The following is a 26,737-nucleotide window of genomic DNA, read 5'->3' on the forward strand; positions in this document are numbered from 1 at the left end:
AGTCCAGCCTCAGAAGGCTCCGGACGGTGAGAAGTTCATGACAACAAGTTGTCAGCCAAGTGGCTTGTACAATTAAGAAAAAGTGCATGGCGATGGCGATCTGGGCGCTGGTCCAACTCGTCCGTTAGTTATGAATCACATACTCATGTCTATCCATTCTGTCGTAGACCTAAGCCTAGCATCTATGACAATATCTCATCAAGCTCCCTCCTAAACATCGCTGCCTCATCAATAAGCTTACTCACTTTATCAGCGACCTCCCCAGCTGCCTTTTCTCCAACAAAGAAGAAATGATTCCCCTCCACAGACCAGCACAGCCTCCTCGGCGCATCACGAACAAACCCTAACAACTTCTCCCATTTCCCCGTCTCCTTCACCTTCGCCAACCCTTGCTTTCCAACAAGCCCCTCCAACTGATAAGTAAGAATAAATCCCCAAGTCGCTATATCCGCCATCGCATGACTAGCATCCATAGCCCCAGTAGGACACAGCGCCGAAACAAGCGGACAATTCGCAAAATCCCAAACCCTCGAATCCTCCTCATGCGTGACCTCATCCAGCACAAAAGACCGTCCATCCCCATTTAACCTCAACCTCAACCCCATAAGCCTAATCGGAGTCCCACCCACATACTCCTCCAAATAAACATCTTTAGAAATAATTCCCCCGCCATTCACCCCCTCCATCTCAGAAATCTGCTGCGCGAAATTCCCCAATCGCTCCGGAATAAGCATATAACCCTTCCTTGTACACCCCACCTCACCAAGCGTAGGCTGCACATACAGATTGGGTCGAATACCCGAAATCCCAGGCGTGGCTGCGAAGCTGATAAATTGCTCCACAGATAAACCGAGTTCCTTCGCGGAAACAGTAAAAGGGACAAGAATCCGGCCCCCCATGCTCCACCCGATCAAGACGACAGACAGCGGGAGAGCGTGCTCAGAGATGATTTTTTTAGCTGCTGTCGCGGCTTGGCGGCCCCAGTCGCTTATGCTGAAGTTTGGCGCTGTGGGAGGCATGATTGACGGAGTTGATTCGAGGGGGTAGGAAAGTGATAGGACGTTGAAGCCATGGTTGTTTAGGTGGTGGGCAAGGAAGTCTTGGGGTGAAGAGTTGCTGTGACCGCCATAGTAGATCCGGGCTAGGTGAACACCGCCGGGGATGCACACTATCAGCGGTTTGGTGGTTGGTTGGGTGCTGGGTTGGTAGTTATAGATTGTGGGGTACCCCGCGATTGTGTCGAGGGTTTCGCCAGGGTAGAGGGCGGATTTGGTCGTCATGGTGTGATTTATACCTCGGGCGAGCGGTGTTTTCAGGAGGTAAAATTATATGAAGAGATACTTTGAGGGTTGTGGAAGAAGGAAGTCCATTCGGCAATACTCCGAGATTTCTATGTTCCGGTCCGGGGAAAGCCTGGGCTCCACACGTACACATTACACATTGCGTGGAATTTATGTGGTAAGATCTAAGTCATGTCATTCTATGGATTACTTCACGAATCACAGGACTCTATCTAGATGGAAAGACATAATCAAAGTGGGAATCGGATTCAAAGATCGCGTCGTAATAGTTAAACTCATTTCCATGATCGTGCCTACAGATCCACCAGGCAATTAATCATTCGTTCAAGTCTAAATCAAATCATATACCGTATGGCAATCGAACATCATGTACTATTGACAAAAACAAATCCAGATACTTTTCATGCCATATCATCTCGAGGAGCTTCCTTCGCTGACGCATCAATAATTTCCATCACGTCAAGTCCGACAGGAAGCTGCTTCGCAACCCGAACAGGATCGAAGATTGTCTTCGATCGGAGGAAAATCTCATCAATCTCCTCCAGAGATCTGCCCCTAGTCTCGGGATAAAACAGGAAAATAACAACACATCCTGCCGCACTGGTAGCCGCATAGACAATGTTATATCTCCAGCCGATATTGTCGAAAGCCACAGGCGTAACTTCAGCCACCATGAAATTGAAAAGCCAGCTAGAAGCAGCGCCGAAGGCAGTAATGATGTGCCGGATACCAAGAGGGGCAACCTCAGCACCATACATGAACGTGCTCATGAACATGCCAATGGGGAGAGTGTAATCGGCCAAGAAGTAGAAGAACACCGCTGCTTTACCGGCAGCCGTATTCGACTTATCCGAGGTCAAGCCTGCAACTGCGGCTTGGGCCATGCACATGCATGCTACAGAGAACAGCATCAAGGGCCTCCTTCCGAATCTGTCGACTGTGAAGACCGCAGTCAGTCCACCAAGCGCGAGAGTAACCTGCAAACAGGCGGAGAAGATTCTTGCATCGCTACCAGAGTAGCCGAGGGTTCCTTCGAAAATAGAGGTCGAGTAGAAAGCAACGACATTGATACCAGTCATCTGAGTAATCATGGTACTGCTGGCAGCGATCAACAGCCGATGAAGATGTCTATTCTCATTCATAGAGAACGGATTAGCCGAGTATTTGCTGCGATGACCAGCATCTCTAGCAAGTGCGGCATTAATCACAGCAATTTCCTTCTCGACTTCCAAAGCCGTAGGCTCAAGACCCATAAGTCTAGCCATGACCGCCAAAGCTTCCTCAATTCTTCCTTTCTTGACAAGATACCGAGGTGATTCCGGCAGGAAGGGGGTCAAAGATAGAAGAATGATTATGAAGACCAGCTGCAGCGCGATGGGAAACCTCCAGCTAACGGAGCCAGTCGTATGAAACATGCCGAAATTCACCCACGAGGCAATCGCAAGACCACTCAATGCGAACACGCCTTCGACGAGAACGAGCTGGCCGCGTTTTGGCGCACTGGCAGTCTCACTCACGTACATGGGGACAGTACCCGTATACATACCAATGCCCACGCCTGTCCATACTCATTAACCATGCAAAAGAAAAAGAGAAAAAAAAGAAACAAGCCAATCCATGAGTCCATAACATACCAGTAACGATCCTCCCAGCCAGAATCTGCCCCAAAGAATACGTCGATGCCTGGATAATGACACCAACAACAACAATACAACCAGCCAACAGCATTGTCCTAGGACGACCAAGCCGATCGCCAACTGCAAGGCAAGAAAGGGCGCCGATCGCAGACCCAAGCTCGAAAATAGCCACCACAAGGCCTAAGATTGTAGTATTGTGCGATTTCTGAGCCCCGACCGTGTTAACAGTATCGACTTCGGGGATGGCCTCCAGAAAGCTAGGCAGTGTAGTGAATCCATTCATCACGGATTGATTGTATCCTTGGACTAGAAAGGCAACAGATCCCAGGACGGCGATCATACGCTGAAGGCTTTCGCCCTGGACACCGCGGATGCCCATGGTGAAGTGAAGTCTATGGAGAGACTGGCATAGGAAAAGAAAAGGTCAGGTTTGGAATTCTAATACATAAATTCAATTATTGCCGTGACTCAACTCAAGTCGGGGAGATCGGCGCACATTCCGGGTTCGCTGGCATTGACCCTCGGGCTAAGCATTTTGCACGAACTGGACCACGGGCCATTAAATTGAACTACGGAGTAAGTGGGGGTTCGAGTGAGCGCTGTGTCGGAATCACCCGTGTGTTCGATTGGGGTCAGGGATCGGCATTGTGGGCTGTGGGGGGTCCGAAATTGTGTCTTCCAGTATGTTGAATCTGCTAGGGGAGTGTGGCATGGACTAGTTTTCAGCTGTGATAGATCGCCAATTGGCCAATAAAAGGGGTGGATGTGCCCTGAAGGCTGAATTATTGATCTAGGCGCTCTGGCGAGATCGTCATGTGAAGCGGATTTATTTACCACCCCTGAAGGTGCATCTGTCGCCAGTCCATCGTGGACCAGAAATGGTCTATATCCACTACCATATTTGGTGGGTTGAGAGGCTTGTTCTGGCGTTGCAGGACAGCCTCCCTCGCCGCCCAGGCCTGGAGAACAGCTCGCGCAAAGACGACAAAAACACTCTGTCCGTCGGGCTTTGAGGCCGCAGTACGCGCTTCGTAGTTGTCGCTCATAACCTCCCAAGCCCTGTCCGCGTGGCTCGCAGCCGGTCGCTTTGTCAAATCGTTGACTAAATGGATTGTGGCCAGGGCTGGGACGTAGGTATTCACAAGCCACATATATCCTTTGATGTGAGGGTGAGTGCACAATTTGGTATCGCATTCTAGCATGTTCAGCGCGTAAGAAGCAGCCTCGTTTCGCTGTGTATTCGTTTGCGGCACTGATGACACTGCGTTTTGAGAGTAGTAGTCTAGGAGGCGGTTCCGTGCTAGTGAGGCGCGTGCCATTCAGATGGTCATAAAATGCAATGGATTTGTGGGATCACAGAATGCGAGATACTTTTCCTCAAAGAGACATTTCCAGGGCCGTCACCTCACTTGCTATAGATGTATTATGTGCCTTGGCGCGGGCCATGGCTTTCAAGGATGGATTGATAAAATCGAGGTGGAAGGCACTGTGACGAGTGAAATCGGCAAGTTGGCTACGCAAAACGGCAAAGATGGCTTCCGTAGGCCTTTCATAAACCTTCGGCATCATCTTCATCTCGGGACGTAGTTCCGAGTCGTTCAGGTTTGAAGGAGGCTGACAGTCCCATGTAGGAATCAATAGACTGGTTTTGTAATCAGACATTTCGCTAATGCGATGGTCGAACACGATCAAAGCCCACCATAATCGCCGGCGGAAGTCTGCTTCGAGCGGGGAGTATCGGGTGTTATCTGACTCGCTGTGCAATCCCATGCGTTGTGCCAGGCGGGTAACAGCCGCCAGAGTGGAGGAAAGTGATCGAGGGTCGGATTGGGGCCGGACCGAGATCTGGAATAATCAGCATAGACGTAGATGTGAGTGTCTGACTAACGCACCAGATACAGAAACCATGCGGTAAGACCGTCAAGGTCAGTACACTGCCAAACCCTACATTTCGCGAGCCCTTGCTGACATGCGAACTGGTAGCCTGCCAGAAGGTCTTTTTTGGGCGATCCGAATGTGGATTGGCAAGTGGCCTCTTCGAGGCTCATCATAGCGGCACAATATATGCTGAACATCAGGGCTTCCAAAGTTGGATTGACATTTGTCAAGTCGACAACAGCATCTATGATACGGCGCTGGAGAGTTGGAGTATGTGTGACCTTGAGCAATGGATTGACATTATCGAGGTAAATCTGCCAGAGACAGAAAATTTGTGCCTGATCTGGGTGCAAGGTCGAGATCTCGACGTTCGGCCTCGGGTCAAAAAACAAGTGGTCATCATTGCCCTCACTTTGTTTCTGGCCATTATGGTCCCATGCGTTAGGAGGACTGCTGTGATGATCTCCATCATGCTCGGTGTCCAGTGTCTATCTACGTTAGCAGTGTATCAAAAGCTCAAGAAAAAGCGGACATACTACTTTACTGATAGCGTGCCATAGGTTTCTTCCGAAAAGTATTAGCCATAGATGCAGGTTTTATGCTTTGTAATCTTACACTGTCTCTGATGTCTGTCTCTCTGCTGACTCTTTAGGACTGGCATAACTTGTCTCGGCCAAGTCTTTGCCTTGTTCGGAGGCATGATTTGAAGCTACGGGATGCAGCGGCTCAAATTCGATCCTGTTCTGCCTCAGGATTCCCTCATAATGTCGCAGTCGCTCTAGAAGGACTCGTTCTGGAAGCCTTCGTCTCCGCCGTTGGGTGACGGTTGCAGGGACACACTGAATGCTAGATGTGATGCAATTGGCACAAGGGAGATCGCGATCGCATTTGATTTTCCGCCGCTGACATGATACACATGAGAGCGCGCGTTGCAATTTCGAATCGTCTTCATGAACTGTCGTGGACATTGCGGGCTATGAAGACATAGATCGGAAGTGAGCCGTCTCGAGCTTTTCATTCGTCCACGGAAGACGTTTGGCCCCGCGGACTTTATTAACTCCCGGTTGCAGACAGCGCTCTCGGGGTGTATCAACACCCGACGAACAACTTGGACTATGTTCTTTAAGATTGAGATGTGATCTGACTATTTAAATGAACCAGGTTCCTGGCCCTAGTAAACCGTACACTAAATAATTTCAATTACAACAATGTCTACCAATACCCAGCATCTAACGACTTCTAGCAGTGAAAAGCCAATTACTGAAAATGGGCTGCCAGAGACTAACGCATCTGAAGAAGCACCGCAAAATGACCATTCGCAAAAACCATCCGCTCTAAGGATCACTCTTGTCATAACCTCGGTCCTTCTCAGCATGTTCCTTGTGATGCTAGACAGAACCATAATTTCCACGGTACGCCATTCTCACCTACATAATAATACACAGCCCTAATCCCAAGCAGGCCACCCCCCAAATCTCAGATGAATTCAATGCCCTCGCCGATGTAGGCTGGTACGGTAGTTCCTACCTGATAACAAGCTGCGCATTCCAACTCGTATTTGGAAAAATCTACACCTTTTTCCCCGTAAAAACAACTTTACTCTTTTGCATCCTTCTATTCAAAGTCTCTTCAGCTATCTGTGGTGCGGCTCCCACGTCGGGTGCTTTTATTGTCGGAAGGGCATTAGCTGGAGTTGGACCGGCTGGTATATTTGCTGGAACGGTAACTACCCTCCGTCATCAAGTTTGTGTATATGGCTGAGCAGTTAGACTGTATGTATCGTCCACGTTGTGCCATTACACAGACGTCCCAAGATACAGGGCCTATTTGGTGCTGTTATGGGAATTGCATCTATCACCGGTCCTTTGATTGGGGGAGGGTTTACGTCTAACGTGACGTGGCGATGGTGCTTTCATATCAATCTGCCCGTTGGTGGCGTGGCCATGCTCGTCATTCTTTTCTTTCTTGACATTCCTGATGGGGATACCAAGATGGCTTTAACCCGCAAGTTGATGCAAATGGATATTCCTGGTACAGCGGTCTTGGTTCCTGAGATTGTGTGCCTTCTGCTGGCGCTTCAATGGGGAGGTCAGGAATATGATGTGAGATCTTGTGTTGCTTTGAGAGACGTCGTGTACTAATCGTCTATAGTGGAGTGATGGACGGTGTTGTTGCACTACTGACACTGTCTGGAGTTCTACTCGTTGCCTTTGTGGCAGTTCAGATGTGTCTTCCCAAGACTGCTACTCTTCCTCCGCGGCTTTTCAAACAGCGGAGCGTCATCGCAGGCTGTTGGTCTGCTCTTTGCATTAACTGTGGAAATTATGTCATTAGTAAGGACACCAGTGAACAAGCCAGATTGGCCACTGACCCTCGAGGCATACTTCATTCACACCCTACTAAATATATAAACAGTATACTTCCTACCGATCTGGTTTCAAGCAATCAAAGGAGTCACGGCAGCAGAGTCCGGCATCCGCACGCTACCTTTAATGATCTCGACGGTAATCGGATCAGTAACTGGCGGGCTCATCAACTCGAAAATCGGATACTACACCCCTCTCGCAATAATTGGTACCAGCATGATGTCAATCGGGGCAGGACTCCTGACAGCCCTGCTTTTAGATACCGGAGCCGGCAAGTGGATTGGTTACCAGATTATCTATGGCTTAGGCCTAGGTTGGTGTTTCCAGATACCCAACCTCGCAGCGCAGGCGGCTCTACCAAAGAAGGATGTACCCATGGGGCTGGCACTGATGATATTCAGTTCACTCTTTGGGGCTGTGGTGTTTGTCTCAGCAGGTGAGAATGTTCTCGAGACACAGCTTTTACGCAAGTTCTCTATGGTTCCTGGGTTTGACGCGGGCTTGGTCGCGTCTGGGGGTGCTACGTCTTTACTAGAATCTTTGCCATCGAGTTTGCGGGAGATAGGTCTTAAGAAATATAATCAGGCGCTACGGGTGGTTTTTATGGTAGGATTAGTTCCGGCGTGTTTGAGTGTCATCGGGGCTATTTCTCTTGAATGGCGTAGTGTGAAGAAGCCTGTGGCCAAGGTGGATGCTGAGGCCTCTGCGAAAGAGAATATTGATGACGCCAAGGCATGAAAGGGCGGTTAAACACATGTACAGTATAATTGACTGTTTCTTTACCCGGGAACCTTTACTTGTACCATAGTCGGCGTGTCAGCTTTTGGTGGAATGGAATATATCGGCATTACTGTTGATAACAGATGAAGAGGTATCGAAACATTTTATACTGTACACAGGCTATGTCACATGGGGCAATTGCAATAGAAGACAGATGCCAGAAGAAAACAACAAAACTCCTGTAAAAAACAGACAAGAAGATGAGAATCCTCGCCTTCAGGCAGATTCATCAAAAAGACTAGACCTCAGTCTATACTCAACACACATTTAGGCCTTCTTCCTTAAAGAATCAACCTTCCCAGCGAGCTTAGCAGCCTTCTCCTCCTCAGGATTCGAAAGCTCCTCCACCCCACTCTCAACCTTACCGTCCTCAAGAACCTTGCTCTTGCTAAGACTCAACTTGCCCACCGCCGTCTCAAGCGCATCCATGCCACCCTTCCGGAACTGGGTAACCTTGCGGATGTTGCGCTCAGTAATCTCATTCATATCCCAGTCCATTTCACGCTGGCGAGAGAGGGCGCGCGCAGTCATGGCGAAGCGCATATCCTTGGGGCCGTCGACGAGCTCGAGGATAGCGCTGGGGGCTTGGTCGGCGGGTTTGCGTTCTGGTACGGCGTTCCGATCACCACGGCGAACGTTAAAGTACTCGAATTTCTCCTTGGGCTCGACGCGGAGCACACGGGTGTATCCACCTGGTCGGTCGGCGTAGCGTTCACGGAGGGGGCCGAAGAGTTTGGGAAGGACTTCGTGGGGTTTCTATCCGTTTATTAGCAAGGATTCCGGTTACTTTTCGAGGAGATTGAATGTCCAAGGTGATCCGTAATAGGAGGGATTGCCTCTATACGGCATCGGTGTCCAATCCGAGGAGTCACGTACATAGAAAATCTCCAGGGCCCGTCTCCGACTAGCCTCGGTGTTCTTCTTGCCCAGGGTAATCAATTGGTCGGCCAATCGTTGGGCCTCCTTTGCCTTATGCCATGTCGTTGTGATCGACTCATTCTCGAAAAGCGAGGTGACCAGGTTGCGGAGCAGGGCCTGTCGATGAGAGGACTTGCGACCCAAGTGCCGGTATTTTCCTCCGCCACCGGCCATGGTGGAAGATGATTGTAGGAAATGGAGGTGATCGGATGACAGGAAGGTGAGAGGATAGTCGATGCTAAAGAATGAGAGCAACTGCGAAGCAAACACCCGACAACACGAAGCACGAGACGGAGAGAAGTTCGGCTCAAAAGATTCGAGTTCTGCCCGTAGCCAATCGGCGCGCTTCCACCGCCTTGCCGACTTTGCGCGTCTTCAACTTCAGTTGTTCTACCTTTGCGACTGTATTTACTTTTGACGCTCTCCTTCGTGGGTCAATCTTTTCCGGCTGGTTCCGTTTTATTCGGTCGAGTCTACACATACACCCCTGCCCTCAAGCTGGGAGATTTCGCAGACATGGGCTTCATCACGGGATTCGTACGTCCAAACTCTCTGCATACTCCAAGAAAATGAACTAATCAATGCCTGCACAAATAGTTCAGCGGCTTTGCCCTGACTACCTCCCTCTTATACATCACGCTTCAAGTCCACAAGGAAACACGCCTGGAGCAGCGCAAAATCATCCGCGAACAAGTGGACCGAATAAACTATCTCGCCGCTTCCTCCGGCGCATACGACCGTCGCTTCGAGCCTCTGTATACACCCCGCCGCCTCGAAGACCGTGCAGCTCGACGAAGTGAAGAATCCGATATGAAAGAGGTCCTGAAGCATAGATGGAACAAGGAGGTCGAGAAACTGGCCCGAAAGGCGCATGAAACTCGATGGGAGGATGTGACGGACACGGCGACTGAAGGCTGGAAGGCAGCGGTCAAGTTTATCAAGCGGGATTAGAGCTTACACTGTCCCGGTCGGTCTGCGCTTAGCCGGCTATCTTTATTATGCATATTTACGTTCTGGGCTTGCATGAAAAGCAGCGGAGTTTGGATACCCTTTGAATTAATCTCACTTCTTTTCGTTCGATCTGTCCTTGTATTCTATATATTAGTTGGCTGTAGTCCAGTCAATGGAGTAACAGTCCTTGGCAGATGCGGGGTGAGTGCGTCCAGCGCGAATGCGTAACATCATGAATAGCAGGGTCTAGCCGTGAGATCCTTCAATTCCTCCGTAAAGGAGACAGGCAGGGCAGACAAGGCCAGATTATCATTCTGCGTTGGCAGAAACAGCCCCTTCTGTTGTCACACTATCAGAGTCGCTCCAAATATCCTTGCTTTCCCGCTCGACAGTGCGCATGGCGTTAGAGACCTCCTCCAACTTGGCAACTACGTCCAGCACGCCCTGGTTAACCCGATCAAAATAGCGATCGTTTGCTTCACGACGCTTTCGCGCAAAGTTGATATCCTTTTCGGTCTCCTCATCCAGAGCATGGTGTGAGACACGGTCTTTAACAGGGATCTGCTCGGCAGTATCAGCAGCTTTGGCTTCTAAGGAGGCTCGTCGATCTCCCTCGATGGTGTTATGGCCGGAGTCAACAACTTCATCATCTGCCTCGCTGCGTGCCCACGCCTGCGCGAGCTTCAATTGTTTCATGCGAAGATCTTCCAAAGCTTCGGCGTGTTTCTCGCCGAAGACGTGGTCGCTTGTCACGGCGCTCAATTCCACCTCTGACAGAGCGCTCTGCATCTCTTGCCAGATGGCATCGGAACCATCCACATCATGTTTGGACGAACGCCTTGACATGAAGGGCGAGAGAAAGTCGCGTTTCTCTATGCTATCGCCATCGCGGGACCGGTTTCGCTGGAGGGGTGGAGGTCGACTGCCGGAAGGAGTCGCAAGTGTAGAGGCGGGTGGTGGTATTGAAAGAGAGATATTTGATGCATTATGTGAAGGTGGACCTTGGAATAGAGCTGGCGGTGGAAGCCGCTGAGAGGTCTGCTTCTTCAAGGGATCCATGAGGCCAGGAACTGAAGACTAGGTACCTAGGTATGATGTAGAGCGAGCACATGTTGATACCACGGTATCGATAAGATAAGAGATGACATAATGCGGGTGGGGGCTTGTCCGATCCCGTGACTCGCTTAGGGCTAAGCGCACAAAGTCAGGTGGTCAGCGGTCCCAAGCAAGCGAGTGCGCCGGGCGATTCAAGGATTCCGAAACCTTCGACTTTTCGACCTCCCCACGACCCTCAGCCTTTGGCGACATCACCCATTTTCCGTCGGTACGTACTCGATCCTTGATCACTACAGTGCCTTGCATCGAAGAGAGATACCTGGAATTCCCTTGTGTGTGCGAGACTCGATCCCCTCAAGTCGTCACTGCACACACAAAAATTCCTTCCTCTCTCCAACCCTCAACCTACATCCATCGAAATACAACACGAGACCGGCCGCCTGTTGGAAATACAGAATCGAAAACTAACGTGTTATTTTTTTCGCCTCAGACCTCATTAAACCGTCAATATGGGTAAAGGAAAGCCCCGTGGATTGAACGCCGCCCGCAAGCTCCAGGCTCACCGCAAGGAGCAGCGCTGGGCCGACCTGCACTTCAAGAAGCGCCTCCTCGGTACCGCCTACAAGTCCTCTCCCTTCGGTGGTGCTTCCCACGCCAAGGGTATCGTCCTTGAGAAGGTCGGTGTTGAGGCCAAGCAGCCCAACTCCGCTATTCGCAAGTGTGTCAAGGTCCAGCTCATCAAGAACGGCAAGAAGGTCGCTGCTTTCGGTGCGTATCCTATTCAGAACACTGGATGATAGTCAATGATCTGTGCGCTCCGAGCCACAGTCATTCGAACTACATCCTCCCTTCGAGGCACCTCGTGCTAACTCTCCATGTTTACAGTCCCCAATGACGGTTGCTTGAACTTCATCGACGAGAACGACGAGGTTCTCCTGGCCGGTTTCGGTCGTAAGGGCAAGGCCAAGGGTGATATTCCCGGTGTCCGTTTCAAGGTCGTCAAGGTCTCCGGTGTCGGTCTCGCCGCTCTCTGGAAGGAGAAGAAGGAGAAGCCCCGCTCTTAAATACGCCAAAAGCAAAATGAAGACGGGGTTTTGGGGGAGGAGCCGTGTCGGACAGGAAGCCCGCCTCATCAGCGCCTGAATTTCATGAAAGTTTTTTTTTGGGAATACCACCCGGGCGGGCTTTCGTCTGGAATGACGTTGTGAATTACCACGATTTGATACAATTCCAAAAAAGATGGCGCTATGATCTTTCCTAGGGTTCATCCTGCTCTCGTAGTATCATCTGTTGGACGTATAGACTGTAGTCAACCACCAATTAACACGTGCAGTCCAGATGGCCTGAACTCATGTGCTTCAAGGCTCAGTTTGGGTCTAGATTTTACAGCAGAACTATATCCACTCATTTGAATCCACATTCGAGGCTATTTATCGAGGTCACGCACGTACTTATCAAGATTGGCAAGACAGACTAAACTATTGCTGAAAACAATTTCTATCTACGAAGATCAGGCTGGAATACTTCGTTTCGAAGGAAATTGTTGCAATGCATGTACCTATTTCAAGTCTTTCTCAGTCCTAAGAGTCAATGCCCGGGAGGATCTCGTCAGAGCCCATTGGGACGATCCGAAATATATAATCACTCCCTGTTCAAAACTTGAGACTGTCAATGTATCCTCACTTTGGCCCATTGGAGCCTACGAGTAATGTGTGAACGTCTGCAGATATACCTACTTCCAATATATGACATCTCTATAAGTTCTAAGTTCGATATGTAGGAATTGCAGTCTCCACCTAAAATCTTCCGGAGGTCACAGTCTATTACTATCCAAATCTCTTGTCCATAGACATCCAAGAATAACCATACCCGAACTCTTTTTCATCTCTGACAGGTTACACTCTTGTCCTGATAAGATGTGCACATGGAAAAATTATCCGATTGTTACTTAGGTAGCTAGGTAGTTATGCAGATATCACTTGAAAAACGGGCACTCCAACCAGTTGTCAGATACAGCGTTCAAATGTTGGAAAATAGGACGAACCAGCCACCTACTACTCAAGCAATTGAGTGTTAGAGATATCTACTAAAGTCAGCGGGTATTCTGCACATGTGCATCTAGGTATGAGATTGAGCCTTGAATATGGAAATTTTATGTCTATGTATCTTCCCATCCTAGAGAAACACTAGAAGACTCCCTCATAGCAATCGTCGCACTCGTTCCACGGGTATCGTTACTCCATTTTTTTTTCGGTCACTCTAAAAGCTAATATCCTCTTTACGGTAGTGATCAGACACGATACGGTAAAGATAAGACGGGGCATGGCCACCACTGTAAAGGGAGGATTAGCAAGGCAATAAAACATATGATCTTTGGGTGAGACATACAGGTTGGTGATGTAGAGATCGACCAGTTCCGCAGGAACGTAGTCATAGAGAGGATTTTGGACATCAATTTGGTCGACAAGGTCACCATCCTCAAAGGGAAGGACCTTGCTGGCATCGCCGTACTCAATGAGCGAGTCGAAGTCGAAAGGATAGACGGGACTAAGTTTGTAGACACCGCTGACAACCACGACGGGGGTCTGGTGGACCTTGGCGGCGCGGGCAATTACTCGGGTGCCAGCCGCGGCGACAAGACCGCCGTTGGCAAGGACGGAGTGAGTGCCAAGAATGACCTTGTTGACACGGGACATAAGAGCAAAGACTGCAGAGTCCGGGATGAGGATGACGGTGATGCCGAGGGCGATCAGCGGCTTCTGGAAAGCTTCGAAGCTCAGGTTCTCCTCGTCGACAGGGGAAGCGCCGCTGACAGTGGCGTGTGTAGCGTCGTGGTTGTTGGGGAAAGACTCGGCATGGATGACTGTGAACTTGCGCTTGGATGCGGCCTTGAGCAGGAATTTCTGCACTGTTGTGGAGGAGGTATGCGTGAGGATAATTTCATTGGAATGGATATGCTCCAATGCATAAGACGAGATCTGGTCGTCTACTTGGTCCAGCTCGTCGATAATTTCGTTTATGCCCTCCAGCACCTCTGCGCGCACATCCTTGCCGGGGCCGTGTCCAGGGAAGCCTCTCGGCGATTGTGTGCCCGGTGTGCTCGCCGGTGAGTTATCTTCCACTGGGTGGGAAAGGAGACTGAACATGGACGTCAGAGGAGGCCGAGATGCAGCTCTATCCGCCTCTGTTCGCAGCATATCTCGGTCCAAAGGTAGTGATGAGTCTACATACTGTGTGAGTGAATATTCTGGAGCATATAATATCTTCCGACTAACCGTCAAAACCACGAGGAGTCTGGGGCTGACTCTCTGACCCAGCTTCGCTGAGAGCGAACTCAGCATCGCGATCATCTTCTGCTTCGTCGCGAATGAGACCGAGTACTCGTCGCACAATGTTCCCCACCACCATCTCTCTGGGCTGCGCAGCAATCAGGCGTCTGCCCACGCTCTGCACTCGCTCAATAAGCTTGACGGGCTCGGATGTACGACATGCTGAAATCACTCGTAGAAGCAAGTAGGCGGTTGCGGTAGCACATGATCGAGAATGGCGGATCTGACGACGTTTCAGCAATCTGAACGAAACATGTCTGGTTAGCTATGGTTTCATTTGCAGCGGGCAGCTACTCGAAGATGAATAGAGACGCACGAGACCAGATTCTCGATCGAAGTATCAATCGGGTTCGTATTGAGCGATTTAAGGAAAGACGCAAGGCCCGGCGTCAGGGCTACAGACGTAGACGGCATGACGAAGTGGGATGGACGGAATAGCGCTGTGCTGTAGAGCAAATGTTAGGACCAGAAAGAGTTTGCATGAGCATGAAGATGTGCAGCCCGACAGGAATACACGTACCTTTTAAGTCCGGACCGGTTCTTCGCTTGCAACGAGCGACAAGGGAAGACGTGAGGGCAAAGTGGGTGACTCGAAGAAACCGATTTTCTGCCGTCTCAACCGTTTGTCCGCTTCCCCACACTTTGGCACCTCTTCACCTTCATCTTCTAATTCTGGGTTGCTCTTCGTTTTCGTTCTTTGATCTGGTTTTATTTGTCGGCCTCGGTCTCTTGCAGTCGCCCCCTGCAAATTCGCGGTAGAACCCGGACTGGAGTCGCGCATTTAGTTCCGAGGCACGGGTGGACGGCGCATTGAGGTCGGTAGAATCACAAGTTGTCCAGCTTACGCCTCCTTGCGATGCCCCTCCCCTCCCCTTGAAGACCCCGACTCTGCGCAACCTAGATGGCCCTATCCGAGTGCCTTTGACGACTCCGCTCATCTTCTCCATCTTTAGATCCCCCGCGCCCCTGTCTCCCGTGGGCCCCGTTGGAAGATGAACTCGCTGAACATCCTGTCCTCGCGAGTCATTGGCCAGACTTCCAGCTCGCCGCGTCCACGATCACATTCGACTGGCGAAAACCGACACAACTCGCCGCCGGGCGAGTTCGGGAAGCTACGCTCATACAGCACAGACAATTTCCGGTCGAGCATCGTCTCTGAGAAGAGTTACGACGGATCCGCATCACCCGCGGAAGATGATAGGGACGAGGACACGACGCACGATTATGATGAGAAATCGCCTTTATTACATGAAGCTCAGCACGATGCCGCGCTCGTAACCAAGAGCCCTTGGCGACTTCTCACCAAGCGCATATTTGACGCCATCACGGAAACGATCCATTTCATTCTATCAACGCTTGCTGCCCCGGGAATATATGTTGCCCAATGCTTCCGAGACGATGATGGACGTTATTCACTTTTGACCCCGGTGAGAAAAATCTGGAGACCATCTGCCGATACAAGGATGCGATCGGATAAAGGGGCCTCACGAATAGAAGGCCGGCAACGAAGTAGCTCCGTTCGCAAACTGAATCCCCGAACCTCGCATGACTCTATAAGATCAACGACCTCTGATTCCGACGGAGACCGTCGGCATTCCCGAAGTCTTTCAAGCAGCGGGAAGGCACAGTCGAACAAGACCCAGGATCACGACGCAGAATCCATACCGGAAGGAGAAGGCACACCGCGACGGTCTATAAGGATCAAATTGCATAACGAGGAATCTCTCAAGCGACAACGGCAGCGGCGAACGACAAGCGCAGACTTAGGCCACCCGATGCCCGAAGGCGTGGCTCGAGTCCAGGCTGGCATGAATCTGGATAGCCTTAAGTCTCCCACCTCTCCATCTGTTCATCGTATTACCAAATACCCGCACTCTCCTACACCCCCGCGACCTCTTCTCCCACCGCGACTGCCTTCATATACAGCTGCTCCACGCAATGCCAAGCTCCCGCAGAAGACCTTAGTTTTGGATCTCGACGAGACACTTATCCACTCGCTCGCCAAGGGCGGCCGTATGTCCAGCGGGCATATGGTTGAGGTTAAGCTCTCAATGCCTATGACCACTGCTCTGACACCCGGCGGGCCGCAGACCACGCTTGGGCCGCAGCACCCGATCCTGTACTATGTACATAAGCGACCGCACTGTGACGAGTTCCTGCGCAAGATCTGCAAGTGGTATAAATTGGTGATTTTCACGGCAAGTGTTCAGGAGTATGCCGATCCCGTTATCGACTGGCTCGAACAGGAGCGGAAGTACTTCCAGGCCCGCTACTACCGGCAGCATTGCACGCTCCGCAACGGCGCTTACATCAAAGACCTGAGCTCCGTAGAGCCCGATCTGAGCAAGGTGATGATCCTGGACAACAGTCCGATGAGCTATATTTTCCACGAGGGTATGTCACCTCAACCAATCGGAACAATCGTGTTACTAACTTTATCAGACAACGCCATTCCGATCGAGGGCTGGATCAATGATCCCACGGATAACGGTCTTCTGCATTTGATCCCGATGTTCGAGGCATTGCAATATGTCACGGACGTCCGGGCACTGCTGGCGCTGCGCCGTGGCGAGATCGAGACCTAGTCGCTCTTCGCATTTGTACCTAAGGAGTGCGGCATGTAGGTGTAAAGGGAGTTTTGTGTTTCTAGAAGTGATATCCATTACGGAGAAAATCAAGAAAAAAAAGACAATTGGTTTCACAGAAGATATGGGGGTGTGATAGCTCAATGCAGGTTCTATTCATAATAGCAAGTGTTCTAATTTATGGGTGGATGATCGTATATATCATAATTGATCCTGGTACATCTACTCTGGACTATGGGCTGTCATAGGTGTGAACAAGCTCAGAACTGCCAAAACGTCGGCGTTGCGACGTGCTAGCAGTGTGGGCGTTTCGAGGATGTAAAAAAACCGCAAATAGAAGATCAGCGTAACGCCTACGCTGCTGGAGTTTCACCAAGACATGATATGCCAAAGGGCATTTTCACAACATAAGATGAAAAGTCTAATTCAACATTACTACATTTGCTTTAGTATGATAGCTAGTCTTCAGCCATTCTTTCCGCTATTGCCTGCCTGCTTATAAACTCTCTTGATTTATCCGAGTTCCCATTACCTAGGGATATCCCATTTACATTTCTCCCTGCCACGACTCTTTCTAGAGTTGCCCGAAAGATGGGCCTTATCGGAGTCCATATCACAGTGATACGGCGTACTCGCGGAAAGATGCGCGGTATTCAAAATAGACCAGGTCATATAGCAGATATTCAGGTTGACTGGGTATGAAATTTCTAAAGTATATTAACAAATTCAAAAAAAAAAAAAAGAGTATAATCCTGATTAAGGTATGCTATGTGGCTTCATGCCAACTAGCAGCATGGAAAAGGCCGCTACGGTGCCTACAATACGCCACCCGCTTCGCGTGCGCCGGCGTAAGGCGCTGGGTCTGTAGAAATCGAACAGAATGAGTAAAAGCCTCTAATTAGAGAATACACAGCCCTCTCAGGAAGACAATCTACAGGGGCCTCTACGATCAATTCTTCAGCTCTTTCTCGACATCTCTCCAAGACAAGTCACAAAAGTAACCATAATCGCCCGCGACTTCCCCTTCCTCGCCAAAAACCCCACAGAAGAACTCGGGCGGGTTGCGGCCAGGCAGTAGATGTTAGGGACCATTGTAATATTAGTGGCTGTTGTATGGTTTGCCTCTGCGTCCTCTTTGAAGTTCAACAAGTATCAAGTATGATCAAGGCGACCCCTGAGGTTTCAGGGCAAATAGAAACATGGAGTTAGATCAAATGGATGAATTTGGCAAGATAGTAACCTCCAGGTTCTTGTTTTGAAATCAAGCTCTCTCGTTGTACATGGTATGCATTGCTAGTTGTGACTCTTTGTCTATGAACCATTGATGGCTGAAGATTCGGTTCTTGATCATGCCTAATCGATAAATTCTCGATTAAGCTCGAGGGAGAGCCGAGCCAGATGCTCGAGTGCTTGAATGAGTGCCCGGAAGACCAAGTGTGTGGCGTTGGGCCTGAGGGTCTAGAACAGAGTTCATGACTCGCGATCTAACTGCGGCTGAGCTGAGTGGGGGCTGCTTCCACAATTATCATGTTGCCGAGGCGAATGTATTGGTGAGCGCTCATGGAGGCGGGTCAAGCTTTCGGTCGTAACGCATATGATTTGACCGGCAAAAGTTTGAAGTTCTTCGGGAAGCCCGTCTGGATCTCAGCTTTGATCACTTTCATCCCGGCGGCTTCAAAGATCTGCTTAAACTTCGCATCTGTCCTTGTGACGCTGCTATCCTCGTCGTCGAACATATCTTGGCCCAGAGGATCGGTGGATAAATTCTCTTTGATCACCATGACACCATGCTCAGTCAGAGCATCACGACATCTTGCGATGTAGTCAATCAGTTGAGAATCCGTACAATGGCCAACACACCACTGTGTCCAGATCAGATCGTATTTCTTCGCCGGGAACCAATTCTCCAGACCGACAGTGTAGATGTCGCCTATAACACCGTCTTCTTTCAATTTGCCCTCTTCCAAGACCTTGGTGAACTTTTCCACGGGCTCCACTGCATCGACAACATCGCACACATGGCGAAGGAAGCCCTCAGTCACGCGGCCAACACCAGCGCCACAGTCGACGCCGAGACCGAAATTTCCGGAGATCGCCGGGACTAACCGACGTACCTTAGACAGGAAGTTCTTGGATCCTTGTAGCTCGATGCGAGTATACCATGGATATGTACCGAGCATGCCTAGCATGTTACTCTCGGTACTCGGCAGGCTGCTCCAATAATTGATGGACGCGGCATGATTGATCTTGGAATCAGGGGCACACGCGGCCTCTTGGTATGGAGCCATGGAAAAATACCCAGATTTTGACTCGGGGGCCGAGGTCGTATTAAAGTGGCAGACGCTCGCCAGTTTTTCCCCGTGGTGGAATCATGTGATGACATAATATGGTGGCGCCCCCGCAGAGAATGTCTTGGCGCCTGACCTGCAGAACACGCGGTCCTTGATTGCGTTTGTTTATAAATTCCTTCTCCTTCGGGAATTTTCGTGCCCTTTTTCTTCGTTCTCTCCTCTTTTTTTTTTCCCCTTTCAAATCGATGTGACAGGATGTTCTCACTGTCGTCGATCTTATCATGGTGGCCGTTCAAACGATGCCGGTCAACAGAACCAGTAAGAGAGTCGCGTCAGCGATGGTTTCTGGTTTTAGCCCCCATATTAAGACATCACAGATCAAAAAAACCACCAATACTACAGAAGATGGCTTGAAGCTGTTATATGAGGGTGAAAACCCGCAGGTCGAGTGTGTACCAACACTGGACCCCCTGATTAGAAGAGCAGACCATGCTAATAGTTGATAGTATTATTGCGGTTCATGGGCTGGGAGGCCACCGCGAGAAGTCATGGACTACTGAAAGTGGTGTCAGCTGGTTGAAGAATCTTCTTCCAGTTGATTTACCTGACATGAGAGTTCATACATGGGGCTATGCCTCGATGTACACAGACGAGCCCGAGACTCCGCAAGACACTTCCGAGAGACTAGTGTCCGAGTTGTTCGCGATGAGGAAAATGACCGGGGTAGGATCCACTGATCCGCGACTTGATGTTGACCTGAGACTAACAGAAGCAGACACTTTCCCGTCCGCTCATTTTCATCGCCCATAGTTTCGGGGGGAATATTGTCAAAAGCGTATGAACCAATCCTTGCAAACAAGGTGCCACTACCCACTGACGAAGTTTCCAGGCTCTCTTGTACTCCTACAACTCAAATGAGGACCGGACATTGTGTCTCCGGAACATCAGCCTCTCAACCCAGGGTGTCATTTTCATGGGAACACCTGAGCTAGACTCGAGGTTAACCGGCCTTCAGACCTTCATGGAAAACAACCCCAGGGTCAAGAGCAAGTCAAGTAATGCCCAGAGCGAAGCACGCTGGATGCTAGACACATTACAAAATTACTCTACCATCAGCACCAAGTTCAAATCCCTCTACGCTTACGAAAGCTTCAACGGCCCACCTCAGGTGAGACAAGCTGCAGTCAGTTTTTAATTCCATGTACTAATTTGATTGGAAATAGGTCACCCAGCCCATGTCACAACGGCTCACTCCGTCCTTAATGGTCGATGCCACGCATGAGAATATGATCAAGTTCGAGTCAAGTCTCGACGAGAGCTACATCAAAATCAAAGAAAGCATCGACGAAATTATCCACTCTGTAAAGGAGAGTGGATTGAAGGAAAAGACATGATAGCATAAGGTTTTATTTGAAAGTTTTGCATTGTTCCATTACCCAACATCATCGGCAGGTTATACCCGCTCTTATGAGCTACTCGTTTGTATCAACATGAACTATTTTCTTACTACCAAAACTCCAATACCGAGACCGGAAATTGTAAACAAAGTCTAGAGTAGGAATGTAGAAAGAATAGAATTCGCCTGACCGGGCCCGTCTTCGGAGAAGTGCCGAGATTGTCGCTCCGATAATATCGGACCTCTGGCATTTCAAAGAAACCGGCCCGATTGAATCTAGACCGGGCCATCCCATCAGCCGTACCCCTGAAGATCATTCCATCAAGGCTCACCTCCTTGCATGACAAAACTGTTGCACATATCTCGGTTGTCGATGGAGAGTTCTGGAATGTTTCTGGTTGGTTGGATATGTCACGCCATGGTCTTCAAGGAGATGGACTTGATATCACTGGTGCAATTGCGGAAACGACGAAGAATAGTGAAATTGTCGGCCTTCGGATCCTGGTTCTGGGAACTAAGTCCGATCAGTATTCCTGTGGAGGCAAGCTGTGCAGGAATCAGTGATCACGTTGCCAGTCTGATCAGGTTTCATACTTACTGTCCCTTCAAGTTTTGGGTTGGTCTTGCTCCCCTGCTTTTTGTGGGTTAATTATCCTTTCACTCATTTTTGTCTGTATCCAGTCAACACATATTGTGCCTATAACTACTGCTTGGAATGGTCCGCATACCTGAAACAGTCCAACTATTCCCTGCACTCTAACGAGATCTGAATACTTTTTATGGCCTTCTTATCGAAGCAAGCTATCTGTTCCACCGAAGCAATGATTGTTAAACGACAAACTGCGCAGTAATCACTTTGACTTATGACTATACTACCAAGGACCGACTTATTCTTAGCATGGTGAAGTGGACGCATATAATCATCGACGAAGGTCATCGTACAAAGAACAGCACCTCCAAGCTGAGCAGCACCCTCTCTCAGTAATATGTCAGCCGTTATCACTTGACTCTAAATGGTACCTACCCAAGCGAATCATGACTTAAATCCAATCCTGATCGGCTCAGAAGCAAGGATTGAGACGCTCTTCGACAAGAACGTGCAAATCCAATGCTACTGTGACCGCATGCATATTGGAAAAGTACCCAACGAAGACCTGCTGCGAAATGATAAAAGGTTAGCAGCCTCCAATTAGTACTACCAAGTGGTAGGCGACGCAGTGATGAATGTATTTAGAACAATCATGACAAGGACTTGGGCTTTCGTGCATGCAAATGACCTTGATGTCATTTCGATCAATAAAATGACCTATCAGAGTCCAGACGCGCTCTACAATTCTGAAGATACATCCATTCGGACCAAACGGATTGATGATAGCCGAGTTTTGCTATTTCCCACCCGCAAAACTTACTGGAAATACATGAAACAAAGATGATCTAACGTTACTACATACATAAATAGAACTAGATTACATAATTCACTAGGAGACAGATCGCTGGAGTGTTGAACGCGTGTTCTCCAGAAGTCCATTGGCGATCGGCGATCACCAACTGTCACCTATGTGTCTCTTTGGTAATATTTATTCTATTTTATTTTATTTTTCGAGTCACCACAGTTTCTGAAGTCCCTTAGGGGTCTTACTGTAGGGGTCTAACCCCAGAACTCCACCTCACCGTTGACCCCATGATAAAATGCAAGTGTACACGCAAGCCGAAGGACGGTGCCAAGCCTATTCTGGCGGCCCGCCAATTACCGCTCAAAAGCTTGCTGCTATGATGTCAGGGACCATTACCACATCGGGTAAGTGATAGACTTTCCTAAAATAGACGAACCCTCTTGATCTTTTCACACAGGCTTTGATTGCTCGAACTACACGGTTCAAAAGCATAGAACTATGAGTCGATCAACTCTACCAGTCTTCGAGCTTCAAACTACCCTGATGTCCAGGCTATAGATCTCACATCCCCCGGGATTTGATCCTGCATCCGGCTGACACCGACCCATATTTCCGAGATTACCTCCGTGTAAATGCAGTCCCTGGGCTGAGTGGGCACACACCCACTCAGCTCCCGGCTATGGTTTCCGGGTCCAAATGCTAGACGCCATATCATTTGAACTTCAAGTCTTGAAACGAGATGGCGAGGCAGAACAATTGATCTGACTACTCCTGACGATCCTCTTCGACTTGACCTGACGTGATCGCACCGCCCCCAAAAATCAACTATACGGGTCACAGCAAGGCTCCACCGCACCAAGCACCATGAGCCGCCTACGTGGGGCAGCACAGATCTTTTGTAACTGGGACAGGCGTTTTCCCTCCTGCTCCACTATTTTCAGGGAGAATCAGGGTGCGCATCTTAATTTCCTGCCATGTGGTGACATAATGTCGAGGTTCTCTCCTCCAACTCCCTCCTCTCTTGCCAGTTCGATGATTGCCGCGGTCGCTGTGCAGTGCTTCTCTTCTTCATTATACTTTTAATACTCTGGTACGCCGCAGACTCGGCCTATTCCACCTAGCGATGCGGTTAAGCACACAGTCAATATGGACTGTTCTCGTGCATCTATCGGCATTTGCCCTCCAGGCGCATGCTATTGACGTGGACATCAATTCGGAGTGTATGTGATGCGATATCTCGGATCTCCGTTCCGGAAGCCATATGCTAATTATATCGTCATCAGCATCATTAAAAAGCGCTGCTAGCGAAGCGACCTACGGCGCGTTCAAATGGTATTACGGAAACGAGACCGGCCAAATTCCCGGAGCGTTCCCCGATAAGTGGTGGGAAGGATCACAATTGTTCGCTGCCGCTCTCAACTACTGGCATTTGTCCGGAGATACAACCTATAACGAGGAAGTGAGCATGGGATTGCAATGGCAAGGCGGCGACAAGGGAGACTACATGCCCAGCAATTACAGCAGTTATCTGGTAAGGATCACGATTAAGAATTGATGGCCTAAGCTAACGATGACAGGGAAATGACGATCAAATGTTCTGGGGCTTGGCCGCCATGAGCGCCGCCGAGATGAAGTTCCCCGATCGCAGTTCCGGATATTCCTGGCTATCCCTCGCGCAGGGTGTCTTCAATACTCAGAAGGCAAGATGGGATACGACTTCATGTGGCGGTGGACTGCGCTGGCAAATCTTCGTCTACCAGGCTGGATACACGATGAAGAACTCGGTATCGAATGGTGGATTTTTCCAGCTCGCTGCGCGACTGGCCCGATACACTGACGACAACGAGTACCTTACTTGGGCCGAAAAAATCTGGGATTGGTCCGTTTCCTCGCCGTTGGTGAACAACCAGACGTGGAATGTGGCGGATTCCACACAATGCGCCGACGACTGCGCCAATGCCGGCAACGTCCAGTGGACGTATAACTACGGCGCGTACCTGATGGGCGCCGCTTACTTGTACAACTACGTGAGTTACACATTTGCCATCTCCCAAACATGGAAACAATAACTAACAACCGTAGACGAGCGACTCAAAATGGCTCGACGCCACAAACGGCCTCTTACAAAAAATGTCGACCACATTTTTCCCCCACGGGAACATCATCGAAGATATAACATGCGAACCACGCGAAATCTGCAACAACAACGAGATCCTCTTCAAAGGCCTCACATCTCAATGGCTCGCCTATGTGGCCCTCCTAGTCCCCTCAACTGCCGACACAATCTGGCCCAAGCTCCAATCCTCCGGTACAGCCGCCGCCGCCTCCTGCACAGGACACAACAACAACACTTGTGGTGTGCGCTGGTACCAGTCGAAATATGACGGGTGGACAGGCATGGAAGAGCAGATTAGTGTTAGTCAGGTGTTCAGTGCGAACTTGTTAAAGTATGGGAATGGTGTTGGGCCTGTGACGTCGAAGACGGGTGGTGATAGCAAGAGCAATCCGAATGCGGGCGAAGGTGTAACTGATAGCAAGCCGACTTACAAGCCTATCACAGGGGGTGATAAGGCTGGGGCTTCGATTCTGACGATTGGGTTCGTTGGGGGTTGGATTGTGATTATGGTTTTCATGATACTTGGGGCTTAAGATACTCAATGGGTTTCGCATTTTGTTCATTGTGCATAACTGGGTACATATTGAATTTGGCGTATAAAGAATCAAAGGCTTTCTTACTGGATCACTGGACGGTTCTCATTGATCATACTACGTATGTACATAAGATATCAAATGCGAAAGGCGACCGTAATCATGTACAGCCAGACCGTGAACGTAATACACCGGGTTCTAATTAAGCAGCCTTGACTCATCTCTCAAGCGGTTTCGAAGTCATTTGGGAGTATCCCTTGGAATAATGACAGTAAGCCTAAAACGGCTTCTACAGATAGTAATATGTTAAAGTATGTCAGGAATGAGTCGAAGAATCAATCCAAAGGTCTCTTTAGATCTCGGTCAAGCTATATATAAAAGGCCACTTGCTCCGGGATTCCTAAGCGGGTCGGAATCAACAACTTGGCTTGTGTGGGGCTAGCCAAGCAAAAAAGACCAAAAGATTCCGCTTATTAACACTGCAGATCTGCATAGAAAGCACTATTCCCCTCAAATTGACTTGGAAACGAAATATTTCGATCCTAAGAACCAAGATTCCAATGCCACTCAAAGTTGTTGTCGTCGGCGCCGGCCTGGCAGGTCTGGGTGCAGCCATTGCACTGAATCGCTCGGGACATGAAGTCCAAGTGAGTCGACAAGGAGAAAACAACAACCTGACATCCTTCTAACCCATTTTAGGTGATTGAACAATCGAGCTTTCTGAATGAAGTTGGCGCCGCCATTCACGTCGCACCTAACGCTACCCGCATCTTGCGTGAGTGGGGCTGCGACTTCGAGAAGCTTCAACCGGTCCACTGTACGAAGGTCCAGCTCTGGACTTCTGCCGGAGACCTTATTTCGACTCCTGTGGTGAGTGGTTTGTAAAGGGGTAGCGTTCACCAAACTGACGTGTTGAAGGTGACCAAGGATGTGCAAGAGCGCCTCGGTATAACCGATGACTTCCTCCTCACCCACAGGGTCGATTTACATAATACTCTACGGGATACAGCGGCGAAGGGAGTTGGTGGGAGGCGCGTCGATATCCGACTGTCGTCTCGTGTTGTATCGGTGGTTTGTGTTGCATAGTCTTGAAGTATCCCTTGCTGACATGTACCAGGATGCGGAAGCGGGGCAAGTCACTCTTGAGGACGGAACTGTTTATACAGGCGATCTGATTATAGGTGCCGATGGAATTCACGTAAGACAAATCACGCATTAGTTGTGTTGTTGCAATTTCTCACAATTATTCCAGTCTCGATCGGTACGATGCATCACTGGCGGCGAAGAGCGAAAGGACGATACCGGTCAAAACTGTTTCCGGTTTTTGGTGCCCGTATCCAAGATGCAGGCTAATCCTCTGACTGCCTCTCTTTTGAAAAAAACCGGACTAGATGGCGTGCATGGTTTTATAGTTGAAGATCGACGACTGGTCTTTTACCCATGTCGTCGTGGAGACCTGATCAACGCCGCGGGTATCCATCCCTCGGGTTTAGAGACGGCGGCGAAAGACTCATCGTGGTTAGATTCGGCTAGTCGCGATGCGCTTCTCGATACATTCGAGTCGTTTAGCCCCGAACTCAGAGAGATGTGTCGCATTGCAGAAGACGTGAAGGTGTGGAGTCTGAAATCTCGAAAGCCCCCACGGACGTTTGTCAAGGGAAAGCTTGCCCTTGCTGGTGATGCGGCGCATCCCACCCTGCCTCGTGAGACACCATTCACCCCTCTGAACTACTTTCAACGGACTGTTTCTGACCATCAAGACAGACCAAGGCCAGGGTGGTGCACAATCATTCGAAGACGCCGCCGCACTTGGAGCATTATTCACGTCTGAAATGACGCCCGAGCAGGTTCCTGAACGCTTACAGTTGTATAACCAAGTCCGCTATGGTCACTCAGTGACTGTAATGATGATGTCGAAGGTCCCAGACAACCGACGTGCAGAGATGTTGGATGAATTACGCTTATATGTCCCCGCAGCTGAGGTTCCGGAAGACATGTTTTCGTTCACGTGGAATTCATACCCGGTTCAAGAGGCGCAGCGGGCTTTAACGTCCGATTTCAGGGTCTAGATGCCAGCTTATGGGGTACACCTTTCGTTTCTGCCAGACCGCTTGAAATAGAGCGATCAGCCGTTACGACTTTTGAGTGAGCCCGACCGAATGGTTAGGTGTGTCTTCTTTCGGGTGAAAGACCCTTTTTAACAAAG

The 26,737-nt window shown here is 49.7% G+C and overlaps 14 protein-coding genes across 14 annotated transcripts; 7 read left to right on the plus strand and 7 right to left on the minus strand.

The window, feature by feature from the left end:
- Positions 1-182: 182 nt before the first annotated feature.
- On the minus strand, positions 183-1,280 carry N7443_009701 (thioesterase domain protein; the record flags this gene model as incomplete). Its single annotated transcript, XM_056889757.1, has 1 exon — positions 183-1,280. One exon carries the CDS (start codon positions 1,278-1,280, stop codon positions 183-185), a length of 1,098 nt encoding a protein of 365 aa, XP_056736248.1.
- A 422-nt stretch (positions 1,281-1,702) lies between these two features.
- Positions 1,703-3,317, minus strand: N7443_009702 (sugar porter family MFS transporter; the record flags this gene model as incomplete). Its single annotated transcript, XM_056889758.1, has 2 exons — positions 1,703-2,859; positions 2,936-3,317. 2 exons carry the CDS (start codon positions 3,315-3,317, stop codon positions 1,703-1,705), a joined length of 1,539 nt encoding a protein of 512 aa, XP_056736249.1.
- Positions 3,318-3,774: 457 nt separating this feature from the next.
- Positions 3,775-5,784, minus strand: N7443_009703 (uncharacterized protein; the record flags this gene model as incomplete). The annotated part of the gene is made up of 5 exons (XM_056889759.1): positions 3,775-4,199; positions 4,348-4,783; positions 4,831-5,304; positions 5,353-5,380; positions 5,432-5,784. Coding segments are annotated over 5 exons (1,716 nt in total), but the record flags the coding sequence as incomplete, so codon positions are not given.
- A 240-nt stretch (positions 5,785-6,024) lies between these two features.
- N7443_009704 (uncharacterized protein) lies at positions 6,025-7,920 on the plus strand (the record flags this gene model as incomplete). The annotated part of the gene is made up of 5 exons (XM_056889760.1): positions 6,025-6,228; positions 6,278-6,319; positions 6,637-6,875; positions 6,968-7,149; positions 7,232-7,920. 5 exons carry the CDS (start codon positions 6,025-6,027, stop codon positions 7,918-7,920), a joined length of 1,356 nt encoding a protein of 451 aa, XP_056736251.1.
- A 309-nt stretch (positions 7,921-8,229) lies between these two features.
- On the minus strand, positions 8,230-9,054 carry N7443_009705 (mitochondrial 54S ribosomal protein bL17m; the record flags this gene model as incomplete). The annotated part of the gene is made up of 2 exons (XM_056889761.1): positions 8,230-8,718; positions 8,839-9,054. The coding sequence occupies 2 exons, from the start codon at positions 9,052-9,054 to the stop codon at positions 8,230-8,232; spliced, it is 705 nt and encodes a 234-aa protein (XP_056736252.1).
- Positions 9,055-9,396: 342 nt separating this feature from the next.
- Positions 9,397-9,831, plus strand: N7443_009706 (MICOS complex subunit Mic12 family protein; the record flags this gene model as incomplete). Its single annotated transcript, XM_056889762.1, has 2 exons — positions 9,397-9,417; positions 9,478-9,831. The coding sequence occupies 2 exons, from the start codon at positions 9,397-9,399 to the stop codon at positions 9,829-9,831; spliced, it is 375 nt and encodes a 124-aa protein (XP_056736253.1).
- Positions 9,832-10,140: 309 nt separating this feature from the next.
- On the minus strand, positions 10,141-10,890 carry N7443_009707 (DUF5315 domain-containing protein; the record flags this gene model as incomplete). Its single annotated transcript, XM_056889763.1, has 1 exon — positions 10,141-10,890. The coding sequence occupies one exon, from the start codon at positions 10,888-10,890 to the stop codon at positions 10,141-10,143; it is 750 nt and encodes a 249-aa protein (XP_056736254.1).
- Positions 10,891-11,365: 475 nt separating this feature from the next.
- rps23 (40S ribosomal protein uS12) lies at positions 11,366-11,951 on the plus strand (the record flags this gene model as incomplete). The annotated part of the gene is made up of 2 exons (XM_056889764.1): positions 11,366-11,655; positions 11,773-11,951. Exons 1-2 carry the CDS (start codon positions 11,397-11,399, stop codon positions 11,949-11,951), a joined length of 438 nt encoding a protein of 145 aa, XP_056736255.1. The 5' UTR covers positions 11,366-11,396.
- Positions 11,952-13,146: 1,195 nt separating this feature from the next.
- N7443_009709 (translation initiation factor eIF2B subunit beta) lies at positions 13,147-14,630 on the minus strand (the record flags this gene model as incomplete). Its single annotated transcript, XM_056889765.1, has 4 exons — positions 13,147-13,219; positions 13,276-14,110; positions 14,163-14,458; positions 14,533-14,630. The coding sequence occupies 4 exons, from the start codon at positions 14,628-14,630 to the stop codon at positions 13,147-13,149; spliced, it is 1,302 nt and encodes a 433-aa protein (XP_056736256.1).
- Positions 14,631-15,208: 578 nt separating this feature from the next.
- Positions 15,209-16,801, plus strand: nemA (Nem1-Spo7 phosphatase catalytic subunit NEM1; the record flags this gene model as incomplete). Its single annotated transcript, XM_056889766.1, has 2 exons — positions 15,209-16,610; positions 16,659-16,801. The coding sequence occupies 2 exons, from the start codon at positions 15,209-15,211 to the stop codon at positions 16,799-16,801; spliced, it is 1,545 nt and encodes a 514-aa protein (XP_056736257.1).
- A 1,571-nt stretch (positions 16,802-18,372) lies between these two features.
- N7443_009711 (N-terminal protein methyltransferase) lies at positions 18,373-19,089 on the minus strand (the record flags this gene model as incomplete). The annotated part of the gene is made up of 1 exon (XM_056889767.1): positions 18,373-19,089. The coding sequence occupies one exon, from the start codon at positions 19,087-19,089 to the stop codon at positions 18,373-18,375; it is 717 nt and encodes a 238-aa protein (XP_056736258.1).
- Positions 19,090-19,430: 341 nt separating this feature from the next.
- On the plus strand, positions 19,431-20,486 carry N7443_009712 (uncharacterized protein; the record flags this gene model as incomplete). Its single annotated transcript, XM_056889768.1, has 5 exons — positions 19,431-19,540; positions 19,599-19,815; positions 19,862-19,927; positions 19,982-20,260; positions 20,316-20,486. The coding sequence occupies 5 exons, from the start codon at positions 19,431-19,433 to the stop codon at positions 20,484-20,486; spliced, it is 843 nt and encodes a 280-aa protein (XP_056736259.1).
- Positions 20,487-23,005: 2,519 nt separating this feature from the next.
- On the plus strand, positions 23,006-24,531 carry N7443_009713 (glycoside hydrolase family 76 protein; the record flags this gene model as incomplete). Its single annotated transcript, XM_056889769.1, has 4 exons — positions 23,006-23,102; positions 23,166-23,413; positions 23,460-23,909; positions 23,965-24,531. 4 exons carry the CDS (start codon positions 23,006-23,008, stop codon positions 24,529-24,531), a joined length of 1,362 nt encoding a protein of 453 aa, XP_056736260.1.
- Positions 24,532-25,091: 560 nt separating this feature from the next.
- On the plus strand, positions 25,092-26,600 carry N7443_009714 (uncharacterized protein; the record flags this gene model as incomplete). The annotated part of the gene is made up of 6 exons (XM_056889770.1): positions 25,092-25,178; positions 25,231-25,401; positions 25,450-25,602; positions 25,649-25,729; positions 25,784-26,234; positions 26,296-26,600. The coding sequence occupies 6 exons, from the start codon at positions 25,092-25,094 to the stop codon at positions 26,598-26,600; spliced, it is 1,248 nt and encodes a 415-aa protein (XP_056736261.1).
- Positions 26,601-26,737: the final 137 nt, after the last annotated feature.

This window comes from Penicillium atrosanguineum (genome assembly GCF_028827265.1).
Source record: "Penicillium atrosanguineum strain IBT 20685 chromosome Unknown utg000008l_segment0_segment0, whole genome shotgun sequence".
Lineage (NCBI taxonomy): Eukaryota > Fungi > Ascomycota > Eurotiomycetes > Eurotiales > Aspergillaceae > Penicillium > Penicillium atrosanguineum.